This window comes from Anas acuta, chromosome 4, assembly GCF_963932015.1.
Source record: "Anas acuta chromosome 4, bAnaAcu1.1, whole genome shotgun sequence".
Lineage (NCBI taxonomy): Eukaryota > Metazoa > Chordata > Aves > Anseriformes > Anatidae > Anas > Anas acuta.
The window spans coordinates 11,811,523-11,831,275 of record NC_088982.1 but is presented as its reverse complement, the minus strand read 5'-3'; the positions used below and the strand labels follow the sequence as shown (position 1 = coordinate 11,831,275).

General features: G+C 47.7%; 1 protein-coding gene across 13 annotated transcripts in view; it reads left to right on the top strand.

The window, feature by feature from the left end:
* SORCS2 (sortilin related VPS10 domain containing receptor 2) overlaps positions 1–19,753 on the top strand; it is a 595,072-nt gene that overhangs the window by 41,403 nt on the left and 533,916 nt on the right. For 9 of the 13 annotated variants that reach the window (XM_068679839.1, XM_068679837.1, XM_068679836.1 and 6 more), the window contains exon 1: positions 3,074–3,477. The exons of 1 other annotated variant lie outside the window; for it this stretch is intronic. In XM_068679839.1, the coding sequence (XP_068535940.1) occupies positions 3,127–3,477 (351 nt within the window). In that variant the 5' untranslated portion in view covers positions 3,074–3,126. Of the gene's footprint in view, positions 1–3,070; positions 3,478–19,753 lie in introns of those variants that run through there. 3 more of the 13 variants (XM_068679832.1, XM_068679838.1, XM_068679842.1) reach the window with 2 other exon arrangements.

The following is a 19,753-nucleotide window of genomic DNA, read 5'->3' as shown; positions in this document are numbered from 1 at the left end:
TGGTGCAGGTATCTTCATAACATGTTCTGTGCTGTCAGGGAGCAGTCAGCCGATCACTTTCTCTCCATCCACCTCGGCCAGCATCTTCTCAACCCTTCTCAATTCCAATTAAATTGGCAAAAGGGGGAGGTCACGGAAATAAACAGCAAGTGCTGTGAAGGGAAAATTTTGGGGCAGACAGGGAGGACTTCACTGGTGGATTTGTTAGGATCCTCTTAGGTGTATGGGAAAGACAGTCTGATGGGGGAAAATGTCTGCAGACCTTGCAGTTATCCACGACATGCAAAGTTGGAGGAAACCAGGAGTCATTAGTTCTAGAGCAACTGTTTGTTTTCAGGTTTTGTTTTTCAGTTTCATTTTGGAAACGTTGGTTCCTGCCAGGTGTAAGGAGCTGGCCCCTTGGGAACTTGGATGTTATCATCTCCTCTCTTCCCTACTGCTCACTGGGAGCCCTGTCTGTCCAACACTGAGGTGAATGCAAAATGGGCAAGCACAGCCCAACTTCAGCTGAATGTGGCATTCAGCTGAAGCACTGGTTCTTGTCTGCAAGTTTAAATCTGCAGGGGCTCAGGCCTTTCCTTCTATTCAGAGTATTTTTAGGTTATTATACAAATGTTGAGCAATCTTCAAAATTTCATAGGAGATGTCTGGGAATGCTGGATGGCTGTCATGCCAGAATGAAAATTACTCAATAGTTGAGAAATCACCCTTTGTATTGGTTAATATGACTGTGGTTGGGCAGTGTTTCCTTGTTTTTTGTTCCCTTTAGAGGTTGAAGTGCAAGATGGAAGGTGATATGGTTGATACACAAGCAGTGCCCAGCAGGAATGACTTCCCACTGTCACTTGTGTGTTTTCTGGGAGCTTCTGGATCACTGCCTAATTGCTGCACCCCTAAACAACACATCCACACAGTAAAAATTCAAACAAGTGTTTTACCACCTCCTGTCACTGATGCCAGTTTGCAAGAGCCAAGGGGTTTTGCCTGGAAAGCTGACTTTCTGCCCACTGAGGCCAGGTGCTTCTCCTCTTATAAAGGTTGATGGTTTAGAGGAATAAGGTAACGTGAGGAAACTGCATGCAAGGATTGTTCTCATCTCACACTTGTCTTTAACTTCATTATGTGGCTTCCTACAGCCACAGAGGCCTTTTAAGGATGTTATCATCTCCTCTCTTCCCTGCTGCTCCAATGTTGCCTCCAGAAATCAAGATTTTTATTTTTATTTTTTTAAAGATCAATCTGCTTTATATACAAGAGACAAAGTGCTTGAGGAATGAATTTAATACGTAGCTCCCTAAAGGGCCCCAGCAGCAGCTTCTGGTGACGTGGGACTGCCCGTGGCCTGGTGGCAGGGTCAGCAGTGCTGCTGCTGGGGTCCCTGAGTGCAGGCTCCTTATTCCCTTAACTCAGAATCGGTGGAGGAGCGAGGAGGAGGAGGAGGGCTGCTTTGAGGCTGGAGGGCTGTGCTTGGGACTATGGGTTGTATTTTTACAGGAATTTGGGATGAGCAGGGTACTCTAGGTCACTGTGGTAGAAATCCCAGCCCTGTAAGTGGTATGGTTATACCAGTGGATACTATTTTTTCTACTCATCCTCCAAGAAATGCCTTTGTAATCTGAATTCTGTAGGCCATTAGGGTAAGGGCAGATTACAACTGAAACTGTTTTATTGACTTCCCTCACCTTCCCTCACCTTGGTTTTGCCCAGCGCTGACCTCTGCTGTTACGTGTCATCTAACGCGCCGACCTGTAGCTGCCATCCTTACTTCCCTCACTGGCCTTTCAGACGTGGGCTGGGACATTGGGGCTGAGCAACCCCACCTTACCCTAAAGCTGGATCCAGCATCAGGGCTGGCGTTGCACTGCATGGCAGGTCAGACCCTGAGAGGTCCCTGCCAGCCTGAATTTGCTGCTAATTCCACCTTGTCCCTTGTCACAGCACCAGAAAGCTTCCCCAGCATGAATTTGTTCACAGTTACACCTCATGCCTGTAAATCCCAGGTTCCTGAAGCAGGCAGTGCTGGATGAGCGAGCGTCCCTGGGAAATGCTGGTGATGAGCCTGCTGCCTGCTAGGAGCTGTGGGGGCAGAAGAAGGGATGCACTCCTGCTCTCCACTGAAGCGTTCCTTATCTTAATAGCAAAAATTGCAATTTTGCAACTGCTTCATTCATTCCTCTGCTTCCAGCTTCTGACAGAGCCCTTCTGGCTTTTCCACTGCACCTTCTCCGGGCCTCATGGCCAAACCCCGTGCTGCGAGAGGCCAGGCTTGCCCACCCCACAGTCAGCAGGTAGCACGTCCACACCGAGGGGCTGCGTGAGGGTGGCTGGGGGCGCTCTGGCCCCGTCTTTCCCTGCAGCGCCACGGGACAGCCTGCAGGCAGCCGGTGCTGCAGTGGGGCTGAAGGAGCATGGTCAGAACCAGCAGCCCAAAAAGTGTGTCCCCATCAGGGTACGGGCGGCTGGGAGCGTGTGGCTGCGGCCCCGTGGGTGACCTGGTCGGTGACCCAGGGTGTGACCCAATGTGTAGTGCTGTGGGTGACCCAGAGTGTGACCTGGTGGGTGACCCGGTGGGTGACCAGGTAGGTGACCTAGTGTGCAGCACCGTGGGTGACCCAGAGCATGACCCCGTGGTTGACTTGCTGGGTGGTCCCATGGGTGACCTGCTGGGTGGCCCTGGGGGTGACCCGATGTGTGGCCACGGAGGTGACCAGCGTGTAGCACTGCGGGTGACCTCGAGGATGACCCCATGAGTGACCCGCTGGGTGACCTGGTCGCTGTCCCTGAGTGTGACCCGGTGGGTGACCTGGCTGGTGACCCAGTGGGTGACACTCTCCCTGACCCTCTGACCGCCCCTGTGCGCGCCCCCACGCGTGCCCCGCGGCGCAGCCACCCCTGGGGGCTCCCCGTGCGCCCCCTCCCGCGCCTCCCCCGGTCCCGGCGGGGCCGCCCCGGGCTCTCCCCCGGTGCCGGCGTTTCGCTGCGGGCCAGCAGATGGCGGCGCCTCCCCGGCCGGGCGCTCAGCCCCGCTCCGGCTCCGGCTCCGACCCTCCCCAGCCCCCGCCCTCCGCGGCGGTGTCTCCCTCGCCGCCACCTCCCCGCCTGTCACTGCCACTCCGGAGAGCCACCATGGCGCACGGCGGGCCACGCGTGTCCCTCGCAGCCACCGCCACCGCCGTGGCCTCCCGCCTGCCTCTTCCTCCGCTGCTGCTGCTTCTGCTGCTGGGCTCCGCCGCCGCTCTGCGCTGCGCCGAGCCCTGCGGCCCCCCCGGTCCCGCAGCGGCCGCCCGGGGGGCGCGGAGCACGGCCGGGGGGCGGCGGAGCACGGCCGGGGAGGCGGCGGGGGGCGGCCGCTCCGGGAGAGCATCTCCCCCGGCTGGGGGCCGGGAACGGGTGGCCCTGCTCAGCACCTCCTTCGTGCTCAAAGGGGACGCGGCTCACAACCAGGCGATGGTGCACTGGACGGGAGAGAACAGCAGCGTGAGTACCGGGGGGAAAAAACAAAAAGGGAGCCGGGGAGGGGGGCTCCGTGCCGGCCGCCGGGGGTGCCGGCGCTCCGCCGGGCTCGTCTCGCCCCGTGCCCGGTGCCCCGTGGGGTCCCCGCGGGCGAGCAGCGCCCCGACGGGCGGCGAGGTGCCGCTTCCCGAAAGTTTGGAAAGTTTGGCAAGCGGAGGGGCAGGGTGCCGCGGGGAGGAGGGTGGCTGACGACGAGGAAGAGGAGGATGAGGAGGAGGAAGGCTCGGTCCCGGAGCGGCGAGGCGCGCACCCCCGGCTGAAGGAGAGGCGCTGCCCTCCGCGGGGAGGGGACCCCTGCAGGGATCTCCTTCTCCAAGGGCTGCACGGTTACCTCGCGGCGCCCCCTCGGCTCCTTCATCCCCTCGGGACGCCCACGGGATGCCGCCTGACGCTCCCCGGGGGCTTCTCCTCCATCAGCTCCCCCCTTCTCGCCCCCCGGCACCCTCCCGGTTGTGTCCCAGCCCCGGCGATGCCCGAGACCCCAGCGCCCGGAGCGGGGCTCGCCCCGCAGCATCAGCGCTCCCAGCGTCCCGCGGCTCTTCACCCGGAGCGCTTCGAGCCCCGAAGTTTCGTGGCGAGCCCGGTTTCGTTTGCCTCCAGCCCTCCCCTCTTCGTGTGCCGACCCCGATGGCTGCGTGTTTGCACGGGCGGTCTCAGGGCTTGGCTTTGCTGCCCGTGGCTTCTCCCGCACGCAGGCAGCAGCTCGTCCCCGTGCGCGTCCTAGGCAGGCGATCCCCGGCACCTTGCGCTGCCCGCATAACTTCCCAGGCAGGGAAACGGTAGGAAGGCTCGAGATCAACTTTCCCCTAGAGGATTTTAGCGTTTCGGGAAACCCCTCGGGTGTTTTTACTGCGGTTCAGCCGAGCTCCTCCCCTGCTTGAACTTTGTGAGTTTAGCATAAAGTTTACTTAAACTTGGCTCGGTTCAGAGCGCTCCTGTTGTGGTGCTCGCAAATCCGCGAGCTGTCATCCTTCCCGTGGGGGGCCGGGTCCTGTTTTCCACCTGTCTGGTTGGGGATCCACCCGGGATGTGTGGCGGCCGCGGCTCGGCGGGTGGGGAAGCAGCGGTTCCCCGGAGCGCTCCGGCTGCTCTTGTGGCATCCATCACGCGTTCTCGTGTGCCAGAGGTGGAGGCAACATCGCAAAGCTTGGCGCTTTCAGAGCCGGTTTCTCGTTTGCTCGGGAAGGAAGGGTGAGAGGATGGAGGATGGCCATCTTCTGTTCACAGAACGCGTCGCAAACCAGCGGCATCAGCTCTTGTGACTCTGCCCTTCCTCTCCGGTAGGCTGCTGCCGTTCCCTGCCTGGGGACGGTGCTTGCAGGCTGCTAGGATTGCCTCCTTGAACAATTCAGTATCCAAAAGTTGGCAGAAGTTCGTTTTTTGACATAAAAGGCAAGATACCGCCTTCATGCAAAGCACTCAGCACTCTGAAATGAATACAGCAGAGCCTCGCTAATCCACCTTTCTGGCTGGTGGTCTCTCCTCACCTCCATGCAAAGATTTAATACCAGATGCTGCAGCGAAGGCTTGTGTTGCTAAAACGTTATGAGTTTTTCACAGTGTGCTACAGTTCACTTGCTAGCGTAGTATGAAGCAGGCTGCTTGGGAGCAAAGATAAATGGCAACTGTCAGAAGAAATGAAAGAAGTGTGGTCTTTGATGCAACTTGTTAGCTCTTTTTTGTTTGCTTGTTTGCTATCTACTAATTCAGCACTGCCGGGCGGCACTCTCGTCCTGAATGCCTGCAGATAGTCTCGGCGGTATTTACACGTTCAATAAGAAATGCTTTTTGCAGAGTTACTTAAAAAGTGTGCTGCTTGCCGTGCCTGCCATCAGGTGATTACTGCCAAGCAAGACTGGGTTTGAAGGAGTGACCTGGGAATGAAAAGCTTTGCTGTCCTAGCCCAGGCAGAGCAGGCAGACTTTTTGCACTGGGTGTTTTAAAGGCTGGCTGTCAGCAATTCTTTTTGTGCCTCCTGTTCTTGTTAGCTTTGTTTTATTGCACGTTTCCAGTAGAAGAGCTGATTTTAACAAAGGCTTCCTGAGAAAAATGATTTGTAAAGAGATTATTTTTTTTTTCCTCCTTGGAAAGAAAACGGAAGAAGCGAATGAAGCCCAATGGAAGCAGGATGGGCTTATGGGGTTCGGAAGGAATCCTGCTGCCTCTGTGTACGTGAGATTAACATGTTTGAAACTAAATACCCAATCCAAAATGTATTTAAGGTAATAGTGAATGTTTGTTTGTTTATTTTGCCCTGGGTTGGGTGTTTGGAGGTAGCAATGCTAATATCCATCTCTTCTTGAGCCTGGCACCTTATCTTGTAAGTCTCATGCCTGGGAGAACTCCCCTTGCCATGGAGCTACAGGCTTGAAATGTGAAGTGCTGTTCTGTCCCAGGCATGCTGCTGTCAATGGAAGGACCGTCGTTCATAACCGAGGGCTGGATCAGGCCCCGTGAACCTCGTGAGGCACTAAGCAATCTTCAAGTGTCACCACAGACATTTGGCACCTCGTTGGAGGTACTCAGCACTTTGTAAACCATGGAGTTAAACTAGTTCCTTTCCCCTTTACAGCTGCGTGGCTGAAAATTTGACAGTGATGAGCTCCAGATGACCGTATATCCTTTTAAACACCTCACCTAGTGAAATAAATGAAGAAGAAATACGCAGTGGGATTATTTCTCTGAGCTCCGTGATGGGGAGACAAATAACCGTAAAAGCTGAGGGGGCAGCTGCTTCTCTGGGGAACAATCACCTGCACAAATAGTGCATCGGGAGCACCTCAAGTGTGGATCAAGGGCAAATAAATAACTTTGAGGGGGGGCAGATGTTAGGCTGATGTGCACATGGAGCTTTTAAAAAATGTATGTATGTCTTGTAAGTCCTCCTGCGCTTCCATAACCGGAGCATGTGATTTTGGGTTGCATGTGATGCCTTGAAAGAAACAAGGGAGGCTATAAATTAAATTGTTCCTCTCTCCTCCCCCTTCTTTTCTGTAGTGTAGAAGCCTGATGTCCTCTCATAACGCCGCTCATTTTGTGAATTAGGGAAATTGCTGGGTTTGATAGCACAGCAGAGTACATGGTTGAGCTGATGGCAAAACGAGCTTGAGTAACTGGGAAGATCGCGGTGTGCTCCCTGGCTTTGTCACCAGAGAGCTGCGTGGGGAGCTATGCTAATTGCTTCCTGTTTTCTGTCCACATTGCTTTTATTTCGCAGTCTGATAATAAATTATTTATGGATTCTGTACAGGGTAAGCCTCTCCCTGACCTTTCTTGACAGTGGGCTGCAGAGCTAAAACTGCCACTAGTGATGCACGCCTTGCAGACCCAGTCCTTTAACACCGAGGGTGTATCTTGGTGAGTTCCTACAATTAGTGCTGCTGTTCTCTGTCCCTACATCCACAGGAATCTGTTGTGCGCTATTACTTTCAAGCAAAGGTTCACACAAGTGGGACTGATTCCCTTTCCAGTCATCAATAATCATAAGCTGAAGATAGACGTGGCAGGTAGGTGGTGCGGCACACACTTACTCAGGTCAGGGCTCGTGACGGACGTTTGTGAACTGGTGAGGAACGGGGAGCTGTGCAAGCTTACAGAGCAGCCTCTTACTGCATTAAATCGAGTATGTGTGCTCTTGGCTTTACTCAAAATACACTGCCCACTCGGATTTAGGGAAAATAGGCACTTGATAGACAAAACTTTGAGCATTTTCTTTAGGAAACCTTACGGTCATCCCAGAAGCTTTTTGTTTGTTTGTTTTTGTGCTGGGTGAACAACTTGCATTTCAAAACTGTGTTTTGTTTGACCCTCTTGGAGAACTCCCATTGTGCATTAATACAAATTGATTAAAAAAAAAATCAAAGCCAGAACATAAATAGGGGAAGAACGAGACTCGTATTCACAGTTGATTTTGGTTCCTAGGATTCTCTGCATGCTCTATGCAGGCTGCTAAAGTGCCGTGAACAGGATGTCGGCCAATTAGTTCTGAGGCTGCAGCTTCACGGTGCCAGTATTCCCTCGTTTTGTTTGCTGTCGCAATATAAAGTCCCATGCAGGCACTTATTTGTCCAGCTAGTTGATGTCATGATCTCTCCTAAATGAGCAGCTCTTTGTTGTGGGAAATAAACACAAAAATGCACACAATCTTTTCAAGACTCAGTATTTAGCAGCAGCTTACCAGAGGGGAAGATTTATTACACATCCACAGAAATTGTTACATGCAAACTTCAGCTGGTCCAGACTTTTTTGTATTTGATGCCCAGGCATCAAATATTTCTTTAATTTAAAAAATATTATTCTTTGTAATGCAGTTTCACTGTATATCACTGGTAGTGTCGAGTGATCACTAAATGTATTCTTCTGCAAGATATTTTATTTAATCGGTTTTCTGTTTTGTTCAGTTTGCAATAAATTGAGCTGAGGGGATCTATAAAAACCATTGACTTCAATATTACCATTGCACTATCTGTAATGGTAAATGTAATTATCTACCCAAACTGGGCAAAAGCCCATTTGTGGCAAGGTTTTGGTGCTGTTCCTCAAGAGTAACGAGGCTACTTTTAAGGAACTAAAAGGAGCACGGGGTCAAAAATCCTGATGGCTCAGACCTTTGATAAATGGCAGATATATCATCAAGTGGAAGGCAGATTTCCCACAGGGAGGATTTTTTTTTTTTTTTTTTTAATTCCTTGAGAAGATGGCATGATAAAAAGCACAGAAACCAAACCCAGTAATCATATTTGAATGGCAGAGCAGAATCCCTCACTGGAAGCAAACTGATTTTAAGCTGACTGAAGGAAATGAGGAGTTTAACATCATATATATATATTTCATCATGGTGTGAATTTTGTGGCTAGCTTCATTTATTTGTTTCTCTCAGCCTCCGTTTTCCCCCTCTTGCAGCCCTACAGCCTGCTGCTCGTGTCACTGCCTGCTGAGCTCTCTCACATTTCAGCAAATTCCACCTGATGAAAAGAGGGAGCACCTCTTGTCCCCTGGGTAGACACGGAGAATTGATACATAATTTAATTACAAACCTCCTGTTTTAAACATGCCTCAGAGTCCTCCTCTGGGAGCACCCCTCCACACCTGCAGTCTTAGCTGATTTTAGCTGGTTTTGCTGGTTTAACTGGTGTTACCCGCTTTGCCTAGGAGCAAGCTACAAGCAGCCTTAGCGTGAGCAGGCACTGCTGTGCTGATGCTGGGGGGTGCTCCCAGAGTTTGGATCCAAGTATTCAAAAGCTGAAAGTATAGATTGGAAGTAGTCTGCAATACATGGCTGCTTGCAGTAGCTCAGGACAAAACTTGATGACCTGCAACATTCCTTCGGCATTTTTATTCTCGTAGCCTCACATTCTTTACCAACCATTCCCATCCCCAGCCCCTTGCCCCAGCAATAATAACTTAAAGCCCTGATGAATCACTGATGACAAAAATGCTTGAAAGAAGTAATGGATGAGATCCTTTGTCATGCCCAACCTCAGCCTGCACATCTAAGCTTGGACTTCTGCAGTGGGAAGGAGGCAGAGATGGTGCTTGGGCTGATCTTGCTGATGATAATTGTAATGTACGTGCCTGAGGAAGCTGGGGTGAGTTGTCCCAGGAGAATGTGCACCTATCTCTCTCTGCTTATTTTAGAGGGGCCTGGGTGACTGACTTAGGTGAAACACAGGATTTGGTTAAAGTTAACCCTAACCCGAATAACTGATGGTTGTGGCTGCTGCAGTTCCTTCCGCACGGCTGTTAGAGTTTGAGTTATGGACTCAGGCTCTGGTGTGGCAGGCATTGCTCAACCCCAGTGCGAAAATGCAGTCACAGCTTTGAAGAGTTTGTGCTTGCAGATTTACCTACGTCCATCCTTGAGAAACAGAACTGTGTGCTTAAAGGATGTTCATTGACAGAGATCGCACAAAGGTCTGTTTTAGTCCAAGGGCTGCTCCTGTAGCTAGGTATTTTTTTCTAACGACGTGGAATACTCACACATACGCAGTGTTTGGAGCAAGGCCTGATATTTCCCCTCCAAGAAGCTGCGTTTCAAAGGGAGTTGTTCCATGCACCATATCCCGTGTTGTGTGTGTGCAGCACCATTTCTGCTGGACTCACTGGCTTGGGTAAGTGGAGAAGTGCCATGTTTATGGATCCTACTGGATTTTGTCAGCCCTGGGTGAAGCTGGTGTGCAAAGAAGAGAGATGCTCTGACGCTGTTCTCTTGCAGCCTGCGGTGATGCTTGGTGAGCCCCACTGCCCTGATACAGGGCTAGGTCAGGGAAAGTGCGAGGCTGGGCTGGAGGTAGAACAAGAGGTGCCCAGTAAACAGCTTTTGGGTTAAACTGCAGCTGGACAGGAGTATTGAGGAACTTTGCTCTTCACCAGTTTCCTCTGAAATACCGTTTGTGGCACATGGGTCATTTTGTGCCTCAGTTTCCTACCTGTGATGTGACAATGGTGGCACTTCCCTAGGATCGAGGATTGCTGTCGTTCTTGATAAACCAGGCACTTTGATATGAAAGTACTGCTTACCACCCAAACACCTAAAAGAGGCAGGATGATAGAAGATGATGTGTGGTTTCTCGGCTGCTTTGGCCACTTTGCAGTACAGGTTGGAGAAGAAAAGGCACTCCTTGTCGGTCCTGCTTGTTCTGGTGTTCATTTTCATCAGGATTTGATCAGGATTTGATTTAATATGTAGCCCAGTTTAATTTAAATGCCTAGACTTTGTCACTTCAGTGGTCAGATCATTGAATAGACTTCAGAGTATCTGACTGCAAACATTTCCAGTGCAATTTAACCTGTATTTAACTGGTTCCCTCCCCTCATTTACCGGTATACTGAAATAACTCTGCTTCTTGCTCACTGTTTGTACCTTTCTGCTTTTGCACACTAGTTATTATTTATCTGAATAACTTCTATTTTAGCCTTTTATATTTTCTTTCTTCCCAACTCACTTCTGCTAGCTCTTTAATCGCGCCATCTGAACAGGACGGTATCTCCATGGAGCTGTATTCACCTGCCGCGTGTTTGACGGGCACGTTCTTACCAATGTACATGCACCCAGGGATGGTTGTTCATTTCTGGGTTCCCTCTAGTCTCTCCAATGTCCCTGTGATAATCTGTGTGCTCTGAAAAGAACATTGTAGGACAGCAAGTAGGGTTTTGTTTGTTTTTAAGTGGTAAGTCATAAAACCGCTCAAACAATGTGGTCATTAAGCAACATCTAATTGCTGTGGTTTCTCTGCAGTAACACTGTTAAAAGTTTGTACTAGTAGATGGAGTAGTTGCAATTAATGTTTAGCCTTTCCCCGTTTGCTTCATGAAATTTCTCTCTTCTACGGTGCCTGGAAGTTCATCAGAGAGTGGTGTGGCAGCAGCAGATTTGCAAGCCCCAGCTACCAGGATGCGTCCTTGTTCCTTCTGAGCAGTGAGCCCCCGTTTACTGGCCAGCATGTTCACTTTTAGCAGATGGCAAGCTGCAGTCTGTGAAAACACATTTTTTATTACTGTTGCTGTCTCTTCTCTGCTCCCAGACTGTCAGTGCCCCAAGGGAAAGAGCGGTCTTCCCCCAGCACACGCATGAGCGAGCTGTGCTGCACCGGGGCTCTGCTCCGAGTCGGTAGCATTTAGGTGCCCCTGTGATACCAGCAAATAACGCCAGTGCTGGCTGAGGATCGAGCTGTGCCACCTGGAAATTGTAGCAGTGCCTCACCTAGCCTCCTGAACTGAGCCAGGCTGGAGAAAAGTTGCTTTTCTTGGGTACTGAAGAACAACCTATTTATGGTTAATGTATTTCCACGCCTGCCTCCAAGAGCAGCTGTCACTGCAAGGCAGATGCCCAAGGGGCTGGAGCTGGAAGGTTACAGGAGCGTGTTGGAATCCCTCTTTGAGCTTTGGGCAGTGTTTCACAATGTTAAATGTGACTGAATCTGAAGAAATAGTTGTTTCTTCATTGGAAACACAATTGTATCAAGGGATGGTAGGTTGCCATGAAATCCTCCTGGGTCTAAGTTCAATAAGATATTTTCCCTGTGTTTGCTACTGGAAAATACCTTGTAACTTGCTCTTTTCAGAGGATTGAAACTGCCTGTGAGTGCAAGGCATCTAAATCTGCAGCAGCACTTGTTAAATCTAACATATATGGAAAACTGAATATTTTGTTCTTGGTTTTTCCTTTTGTGCTCTTAGGTATTGTGTTGAGGGTTCAGCATAAGTAGGGATCAGCATTAGCATAGGTGGAGGTAAGAAAATAATTCCCTGGGGGAACTCTTGAACCTCTTTTGTCCAGGCAGCTCTTTTTCTTGGTGGGCTCCATGAATGAGGCACCAAACCAGAAATAAAACAAACTAAACCAAATAGATGCCAGGGACAGGTTGATTCCTTGGTGCACAGAGATACCATCACACATCAGTTATGTTCAAGGGTCATCAGGGACCCATCGGGACACAGTGCACACATACCCTGTGCCTCATACATTGAGCCTAACCTCGATGGGTCTTAACTGAACCCCAGCATCCCAGGCCACAGCAGGTTGGTGTTGATGTATCCAAGTTCTCATCTGTTTTTTAGAGTGATCCCACTCTTCTTTCTCAGCACTTTATGGGGCACCGTTGAGATTAGTAGGGTTAAAATTAGATTTGGCTGCCACAGCTTGATTCGCGGATACGCTACATGAGCATTATTCCTTCTGACCGCTCTCATTTTAGTCCTGTAAACCACACAAGTGTAATTGGTATGTATGGGACTCTGGAGCCGTGGGTATTGTCGTATTCATGTGGTTAGAGCAAAGAAGCAAGCAGGCACACGAACTAAAAAGCTTTCCCCTCCCATGGGCACTAGGATTTCATCAGAGTCGCAGGTTTTGATTTAGAGGGAAATTTCTTATTTTGTTAGTTTGTCTTTTAATCAGTGGTTTCCCATGTTTCCCTGCCCGTTATCCAACCACATAATGGAGAGCATATTCAGAGATCTCAGCTGTCTTGAAAGGGGTCTTAAAACATGTTCTTTGCCCTGAGAAGTGAAAAATGAACAGAGACTACGGAAAACTTCAATGTCAGGAGTACAGTGGCTTCGGAGTGAGAGCTGTGTCCTGCACAGCAGTGATGGACCATTGGGGAGTGGCACTGAAATCCTTCTTGTTCTTTGCTGGGTTGGTGCAGGGGGTAGAGAATTGGGAAGCTGTTCCTGCTGGTGGTTCCGAGCTTTGCTTCCCCAAAGCAAAGGCAGGGAGACCAGTATTGACAAAGCCAGCTGAGACCTGGTCCTGTTCTTTTTGAGGTTTCCCAGCCTGGTAGGAAAAGCAAACATGAGAGAATCCAGAGTGATTTTTCCCTCTCTTGTACGTGACAGCCACTGAGGTGCTGCTGAGCACATGCAGCAGGGAGGCTGATGTGTAAATGGGGCAAAAGTGCCCAGTGTTTTTGAGCAAGTGGCCCATTATCAATGGTTTAAATTTCTCTTGGCTTTCAGCTATTGTTATTAAACTCTAAAACAACTGTAAAGAAGAGAAGCAAGAAAGCGAGTTGCACATCAGCTGTACAGCATTTTCGTAGCTCTGTGAATCCCAGCTGTGATTCACTGCCCAGACTGCTGGCACTCACCAGCTCCTGCAAAGGAAGACGTAGAAGGAATGCATTCCCCTGCAGCTTGGCTGAATCGGACACCCCAGCTTACAAATGGCAAGGTGCAGCTCAGCAAACACATTTTCAGTTCCTAATGAAATACCTGTGGTCTTATTCATGCAGCATCTCTCAAGGACTACTGTGCAGAGCACTGAGGGCCACTAACAAGGTCTTCTTTTCCTTCCTTCCTTCCTTCCTTCCTTCCTTCCTTCCTTCCTTCCTTCCTTCCTTCCTTCCTTCGTAACTGCTTTAAAACAGACTTCTTTTTATAAAGTGGGGTACATTTAGAGGGCTTTGAACCTTGTTTTCCTTTAATAATGCCATTGATCCTGGAGAACTGTAAGAGAGCATTTTTTGAATTTTCCCCTTGTGCCCCGTGTTCTGTTGGTTTATTTAAAAGCTCTAGAGAGGAGCAGAGAAAGGCCTTACCCACCGTGGGAGATTGATATCAGGCCACTGCACATAATCAGTGCGAGAGCTGGGTTGTTAGCTGCTAAATTATCAATACAAAAGTGTGTTTTAGCTTAGTTTAGCTGACTTCACATAACTGCTCCTTAAACTGGCAGGAGCTGGCACAACGTAAGACCTGAATGAAAGCCAAGCTTCTTCGTCTGCTGGTGGCCTTGGTTCGGCTTGGTTGGTCTGCTGGTGCCCAGGAATGTTTGAGCTGCTTTTGTGTGTGCTGGGGAGGCTGGAGATGTTTTACCAGCACCAGAGCTGCACAGGAGGAAGTTTGAATTGACATCTATATTATTGTGAGCCATTACGTCTTGTCTCTAACGTTGGTGACTGCAAAAAGACTGTTCCCGAAGATGGGAAGGTAGAGTTAGAGAAGGAAATCACCTTGTTGCAGAAGCTGCCAGCAGGCCTGCTCACTGCCTTGCTGAATTTGGTGAAGTGTATCGAGGCTCCCGAAGGGAGCAGGACTCAGCCCGGGGTGATGTTTCGCAGGGGTCGGTAGCTCAGAAGTCAAGCCCGTTGAGATGAGAGCACTGAAATTCCCATTTAGACGTAGATTGTGTGCCAGGAAATAATATCAAGAGTTCCTAGTCTTTGATCCACAGCCTGTTGTGCGTGGAGGGTTCACACAAAATATGCAAGCTTTTTATTTTTGTGCTGCAGCTAAATAGACTTGTAGTTATTAACTGAGCCTGACTGTCACAGTTGCTGTCACTCAGCGAGAAACCCGGCTCCCCTTTAGGCAACTTTTACATCTGTCCTTTGTTTCCCTTACTTTTCTGTCTGCTTGTTTGTACGGCTCTCATTCCTCCCCCCTCCTTTCTCTGTCTCTGAGTCTCCTTTGTTATTCTGCCTTCATTTCTTCCCTGCATTAAATCACCTTTCTCACCCCTGAGGCTTAAATAGCATCATCTTCCCCATTCCATCTGCAAAAAAGGATCTTCAAAGACGTAGTCAGTAATGACACCGACGTGGCATCAGTGCAGGAGCTGCTATCCCAGCGAGCAGAGATGTTCACACTCGGTCACACGTTGTCTGCGGGCTTGGGCAGACACAGGGGCATTGCTTCAGGAAAGCTTGTGTTCATGGCACTATCTGTAGCTCTGGAAGACAGCAATAAGAGATGTTTAAAAAAAAAAAGTCCCCAGAATATCATCTGAATTGCCAGTGGCCCAGGAGCAGTGTGTTTCACCTCGTGCCCCTAGCCTAAAGCTGCCGAGTGATCTCTTAAACTCATCGAGGGAAGACTGGGGAGAGCAAGTGAAATACACTGCTGCTGTGTCAAGCTTCTGGGTGAGTTGAAATGATCATAATTAGAAATGAAAGACTCAAAATTCCATTTCCAGTCATCCAGTTCTGTAATCTGCACATACCATCTAATAAGAATTTGTATATTGCCCATCACTGGAATTACTCTGCTGCTCATCTAAGTTTAATTGAAAAATAATCATAATCTATTCAGTGTTAGATTTAATGCATAAATGAGGGATTGTGAGCAAAACACAACTTCTGAAATGTCTATTACCGTGGGCTTTATTATGCAGGCTTAGTTCAGATATTAGTGCTTGTCATTCTGGTATTTGGGTGATGTCACTGATGTGGGACTTTGCCAAGCACGCCTCATTATTCCTTTTTGCAACCTACAGGCAGCGAATTCTTTTTGCCTTAAAAGAAATGAAATATTTACAAGCAGTCACTTATTGCAAGAATTTAAATGAATGAAGCATCTTCTGAAAACAAATGCAAGCTGAGGGAACCAGAGACAGCATGAACATGAAGCTGTCATGGAAGGGAAGCTGTGCAGTTCATACAGGCAAGCTCGGAGGCTTTGGCTGAGCCTTGAAAACACAGGAGTCAAGAGCAGGGAGTGCTAGGTCTTGGTTTCTGGCATAGCCCCTTGCCTTGATGTAAGTGCACTTGCTGAGCAGTCATGGACTCGAAGGTGAACAGCCTTAGAGTGCTTTCATCTAACATGAAATTGATACTCTGCTATGGGAGTGACTCAGGAGAAGAACACAAGAAGGTCTGTGCAGGGCTAGATCCAAGGATATCTACCGGAGAGCGTCAGGCTCAGGTGACTGGTTTGTGATCCTTCACCAGACAGCTTTTCTGGCCAGCAGCGGTTTGTGGCTCGGGGGTTACAAGAAACACACCTTTTTATAAACATGAAAACGAGAGGGAAGATGAGCTTACATACTTCAATGCAGCAGTTAGCCAAAATTGCTGGGGCTGAATCTCTGTTGACCACCATCCTTTCTCCAAATCTAAATGAGTCTGTTTTCTGGGTTTGATCTCTGAGTAACCTAAAGTGTGTGTTCTGTAGCTACATTGTAGAATTTCAAAGCAGTTTCTAAGTGTATCGATTTAAATAATATTTAAATTCCAGAAAATTACAGAAGATAAGGAGTAGACCTATCAGTGCATAATTGACAGAGTACTTTTTTTTACTGTGAGTTTCTCATCGGTTTGGAAAATCTAAAGGATCCTATTTCACTGAAGTGAATGCCATTTCTGCAAAGAAGGATGCATGGCAAAAGTAGTTTTTAGGTGGCTTTTTGTTTTCATACAATTTATTGAAGCATCTTTCCAGGAGTGTTGGATGATGGCACTATCATCTGAAAAAAGTTTGAAGTACGCTGAATGTTTTCTTTCATTATTTAGAGTGGAATTAATGTTCCTTTAATGGACGACCTCATCTGAGCCAGGTTTAATTTTGTTTCCAAGCAATTATTCTCTTGGTATTTAACCAATACAGTATATGTTCTTATCAACAATTGAGTCTCATTTTTAATTTATGAAAGTTTACCTCAGAGTATTGAAATGTTTCACCCTCTGTAAGTATGAAAAAAATGCCTTTGATGTCTTAGTGTTTGACTTTAAACAGCTGATTTGTGTGAGGAAGTTGTTTTGATATTTACAAGATTTGCTCCTTGTTCAATGCAAGTTTGCATGGCAAAAATAACCTTTTTTTTAATGCAAAAATGGATGATCCTGTTAAAGCAAAAATAAGTCCTTTTCTCTTAAGTTGCTCTAAGGCCAGTTATTAAAACATCACGGTCCTGATTCTTAGATTTTAAGAAGTGCTGAAGGTGAATTTTGAGAATTTTCTTGCTCATTTAAAAATATGTCATGATTTTTAAAGACTTCTAGTGCTCTCTTAATTTTTACTATTGGATTGGAGGTTATCAGAAAAAACATTCAATTATAGTGGGCTGTCTGCAGGCTCCATGGGAACCCAAGCATTGGTTAGGTTTCTCACAAGTATACAGTGGCACTATTCCTCTGACTTAAATTTCTCCCCTTATGGAAGGATTCGTAGCTTTCATTTGTCTCACAGTTACTGGAGTCTACACAGTAATAGAAAAGAAGAGGTTCAGAAGCCTACAAAATGGGGAAAAGTAAACAGAAACCAGGTAATACCTCAAGAATTATATTTCAGATGTTGAATTCCACATTGTTCTGTTTTTACTCTTTTTCCTCTTTATGATTTTCTCCTTAAACGTTGATATATTATTGAATTTATCTAGAGAAAGCAAGCTTCTTAACTCCAGCAGAGTTCTGTAGTTTGTTGTCCTTGTCTTCTCCCTCTCTCTCAGTCCTCTCCCTTACTTTCTATGGTTGGGTTAATTTAAGCCTTCTAGCTGCTGCCTTGGCTTGTTGGGCATCACCAGGGGCAGCACGTTACAGATGGAAGGCACGTCAGCTGAAGGGAACTAATATCCTGACCAACTTACCATCCCTGCAGATAGTGGGAAGCCAGCTGGGGTGGGCGAATTGATTTTTGCATCAATCTCCATGCACAGGCAATCAGTTTAACAGAGAGAAGCAGAGTGGAAGCCTCATCGCTGCCCTGCTGTAGAAGGCTCCCTAAACTGGAGTCTCGTTCTTCATCACTTAGCAATGCTACTTAGTGCTTTTAAAATCAAACCACCCGATATTCCTGAATCCAAAGCCGCTAAATAGCAGCTGAGGCTTCACTGTGTTTTGGATCAGGTCCTTGAGCTAATAATTCAACATTTTGGCTGCCTAGTCAGCCACCATACTAGTCACCATGCTAGTTAAGAGGTATTTAAGCCACAAAAACATTAGAAGGAATCTGTCATAGCTAACAGCATGAGGCTCATCTTGATGACAAAGCAGGGCCAATTTTATTCATAATTTTTAGTATATCCAGCTGCTTTTTGTAGTTTCTGTACCGCGTGCACACTAATAATTATGAGGAATGACATACTGTTTTAGTAGGCATCATTATTATATTCAGTGTGAGGCAAAAACATGGTGGTTTTGCTCCTCTCTCACTTTTTTTGGTGAAGGAACAGGAGTGCAGAAAAGCAGATCTGTTCTTTAATGAAAATTTTCAGGTCGCTGTGCTGTGTAACTCAGGTAATGGCTTAAATAGCCAAAGAGAAAGCAATTAGAAGGCTAATTTGGATTCACCTTTCCCTGTTAGTACTTAAAGGTGTTGAACATTGACTTCTGTTACTGCTCCATGTGTGTCAGACCGCTCTCGTCCAGGTGTGAGGTGGGGTTTTTGTGTCGCTGGCTCTCAGCACGTAGCACTTGAGGCTTTTCTGATACCACAGATTTAGAAGCAAATAAGCCGACACACCGGCTTACGGACTTGCTCCGTGTTGGTCCCAAAGGTGTCATTGATTCTCTTTATATTACATGGTCAAATATTTGTATGTGGTATCACTGAGGCTAACAAAAGGTTGGCATAGGGCAGCGGTTATGTCACGAGTTGTGACATTTTCCTGTTGATGGGTAGTGTAATGTCAGCGCGCCGTGGTGCAAATGTCATCATTTTGTAACGTGACAAATTGTCCCTAGGGACAGGCCTTTTAAAAGACCTTAACTGACGGTGGGAAAATGAATTGGTTTTGACTGATTTTATTTGTGTCATATTTAGGAACAATCAGAAGTTTAGAAAGCAAAGCTTGCAGCGATTTGTCTCACTTTTCATTCTTGAAGGGTCTTTGCTAATGTCACAAACTCTAGCCATTATATACATGACACTGTTAGCAGACAAATCCGTTGACTCATCATGCTTAAGGGCAGCTCTAGAGTAGGCAATTCTTCAGTAGCTAACGTGTTTAATTGGACTGATCTCCATTTGTAACACGCCGGATTTTCCTGTTTTAACCACAAAACGGTAAGGTAGTTTGGCATGCTTCCAGTTTTTCAAAATGCAAATGAAGTGGGAAGTAAGATAACTGTGTTTGTGTTTGCTCTGTCCTTCATTCACCACTTCGCAGAGGCAGCTGCGGAGCGCACTGAGCAGTGCTGCTCGAGCCGGACCTGCAGGGCTAATTCTGCAGGGAACCTGACTGAACCCAGCCAGAAGTGCATTTGGTATTACAATGTCTTCCTGGGAAGTTCCACATACCCGCCTGACACACGCTCTAATGAGTAGAAGTAGAAGGTGCTCAGTAGTTTCCAGACGACATTTTTAATAAACTTCAGACGTGTAACTTGCAGTAAAATCAGTCCCTTGGAGAATGCTGATCAGGCTTCTTAAACCATAAAGGAGATAGGATCACAGAATAGAACCACAGAATCATTTTGGTTGGCAAAGACTCTTAAGATCATCAAGTCCCACCATCGTGTAACACTACCAAGACCACCACTAGGCTGTGTCCCTAGGTGCCACATCCACACATCTCTTCAATGCCTCTGGTGCTGGTGACTCCACCACTTCCCTGGGCATCGGAGAGAGCCAAACGTTTGCAGGAATAGTAGATTTCTCTTTCTGTACAAACAGACATGATGGAAAATGTGTTTGTCCAATCACAGAATAATTAAATCATAGATTTGCTCCTCAGGTAAGGTGGTTTGGGATTTTTTGGTGATGTTTGGTCTCAGACTGGCCCAGTGTTCTCCCAGGGGGTGGCTGCATGCAGGTTTATTTTGCCCAGCGCCGGTCAGAAGAGCAGCATGGAACAGCATTAGCCAGCAGGGTACTGGCCCCTGTTCCTGAAGCTCCATGTGTTTGGTGTAAGCTGAACACCATTAGCAATTCTGCACAGAGCTACTTTTCAGTAGGTCTGGGAAAAATCTGGATGAAGTTTATGCTTTCCAAGTCTGTGTTCTCTCAACGTTGTGTTTGCACAGAAGGTATCGCACGTTTTGTGTATGTGCTGCAGATGAAATTATATATGCAAATGTTCAGT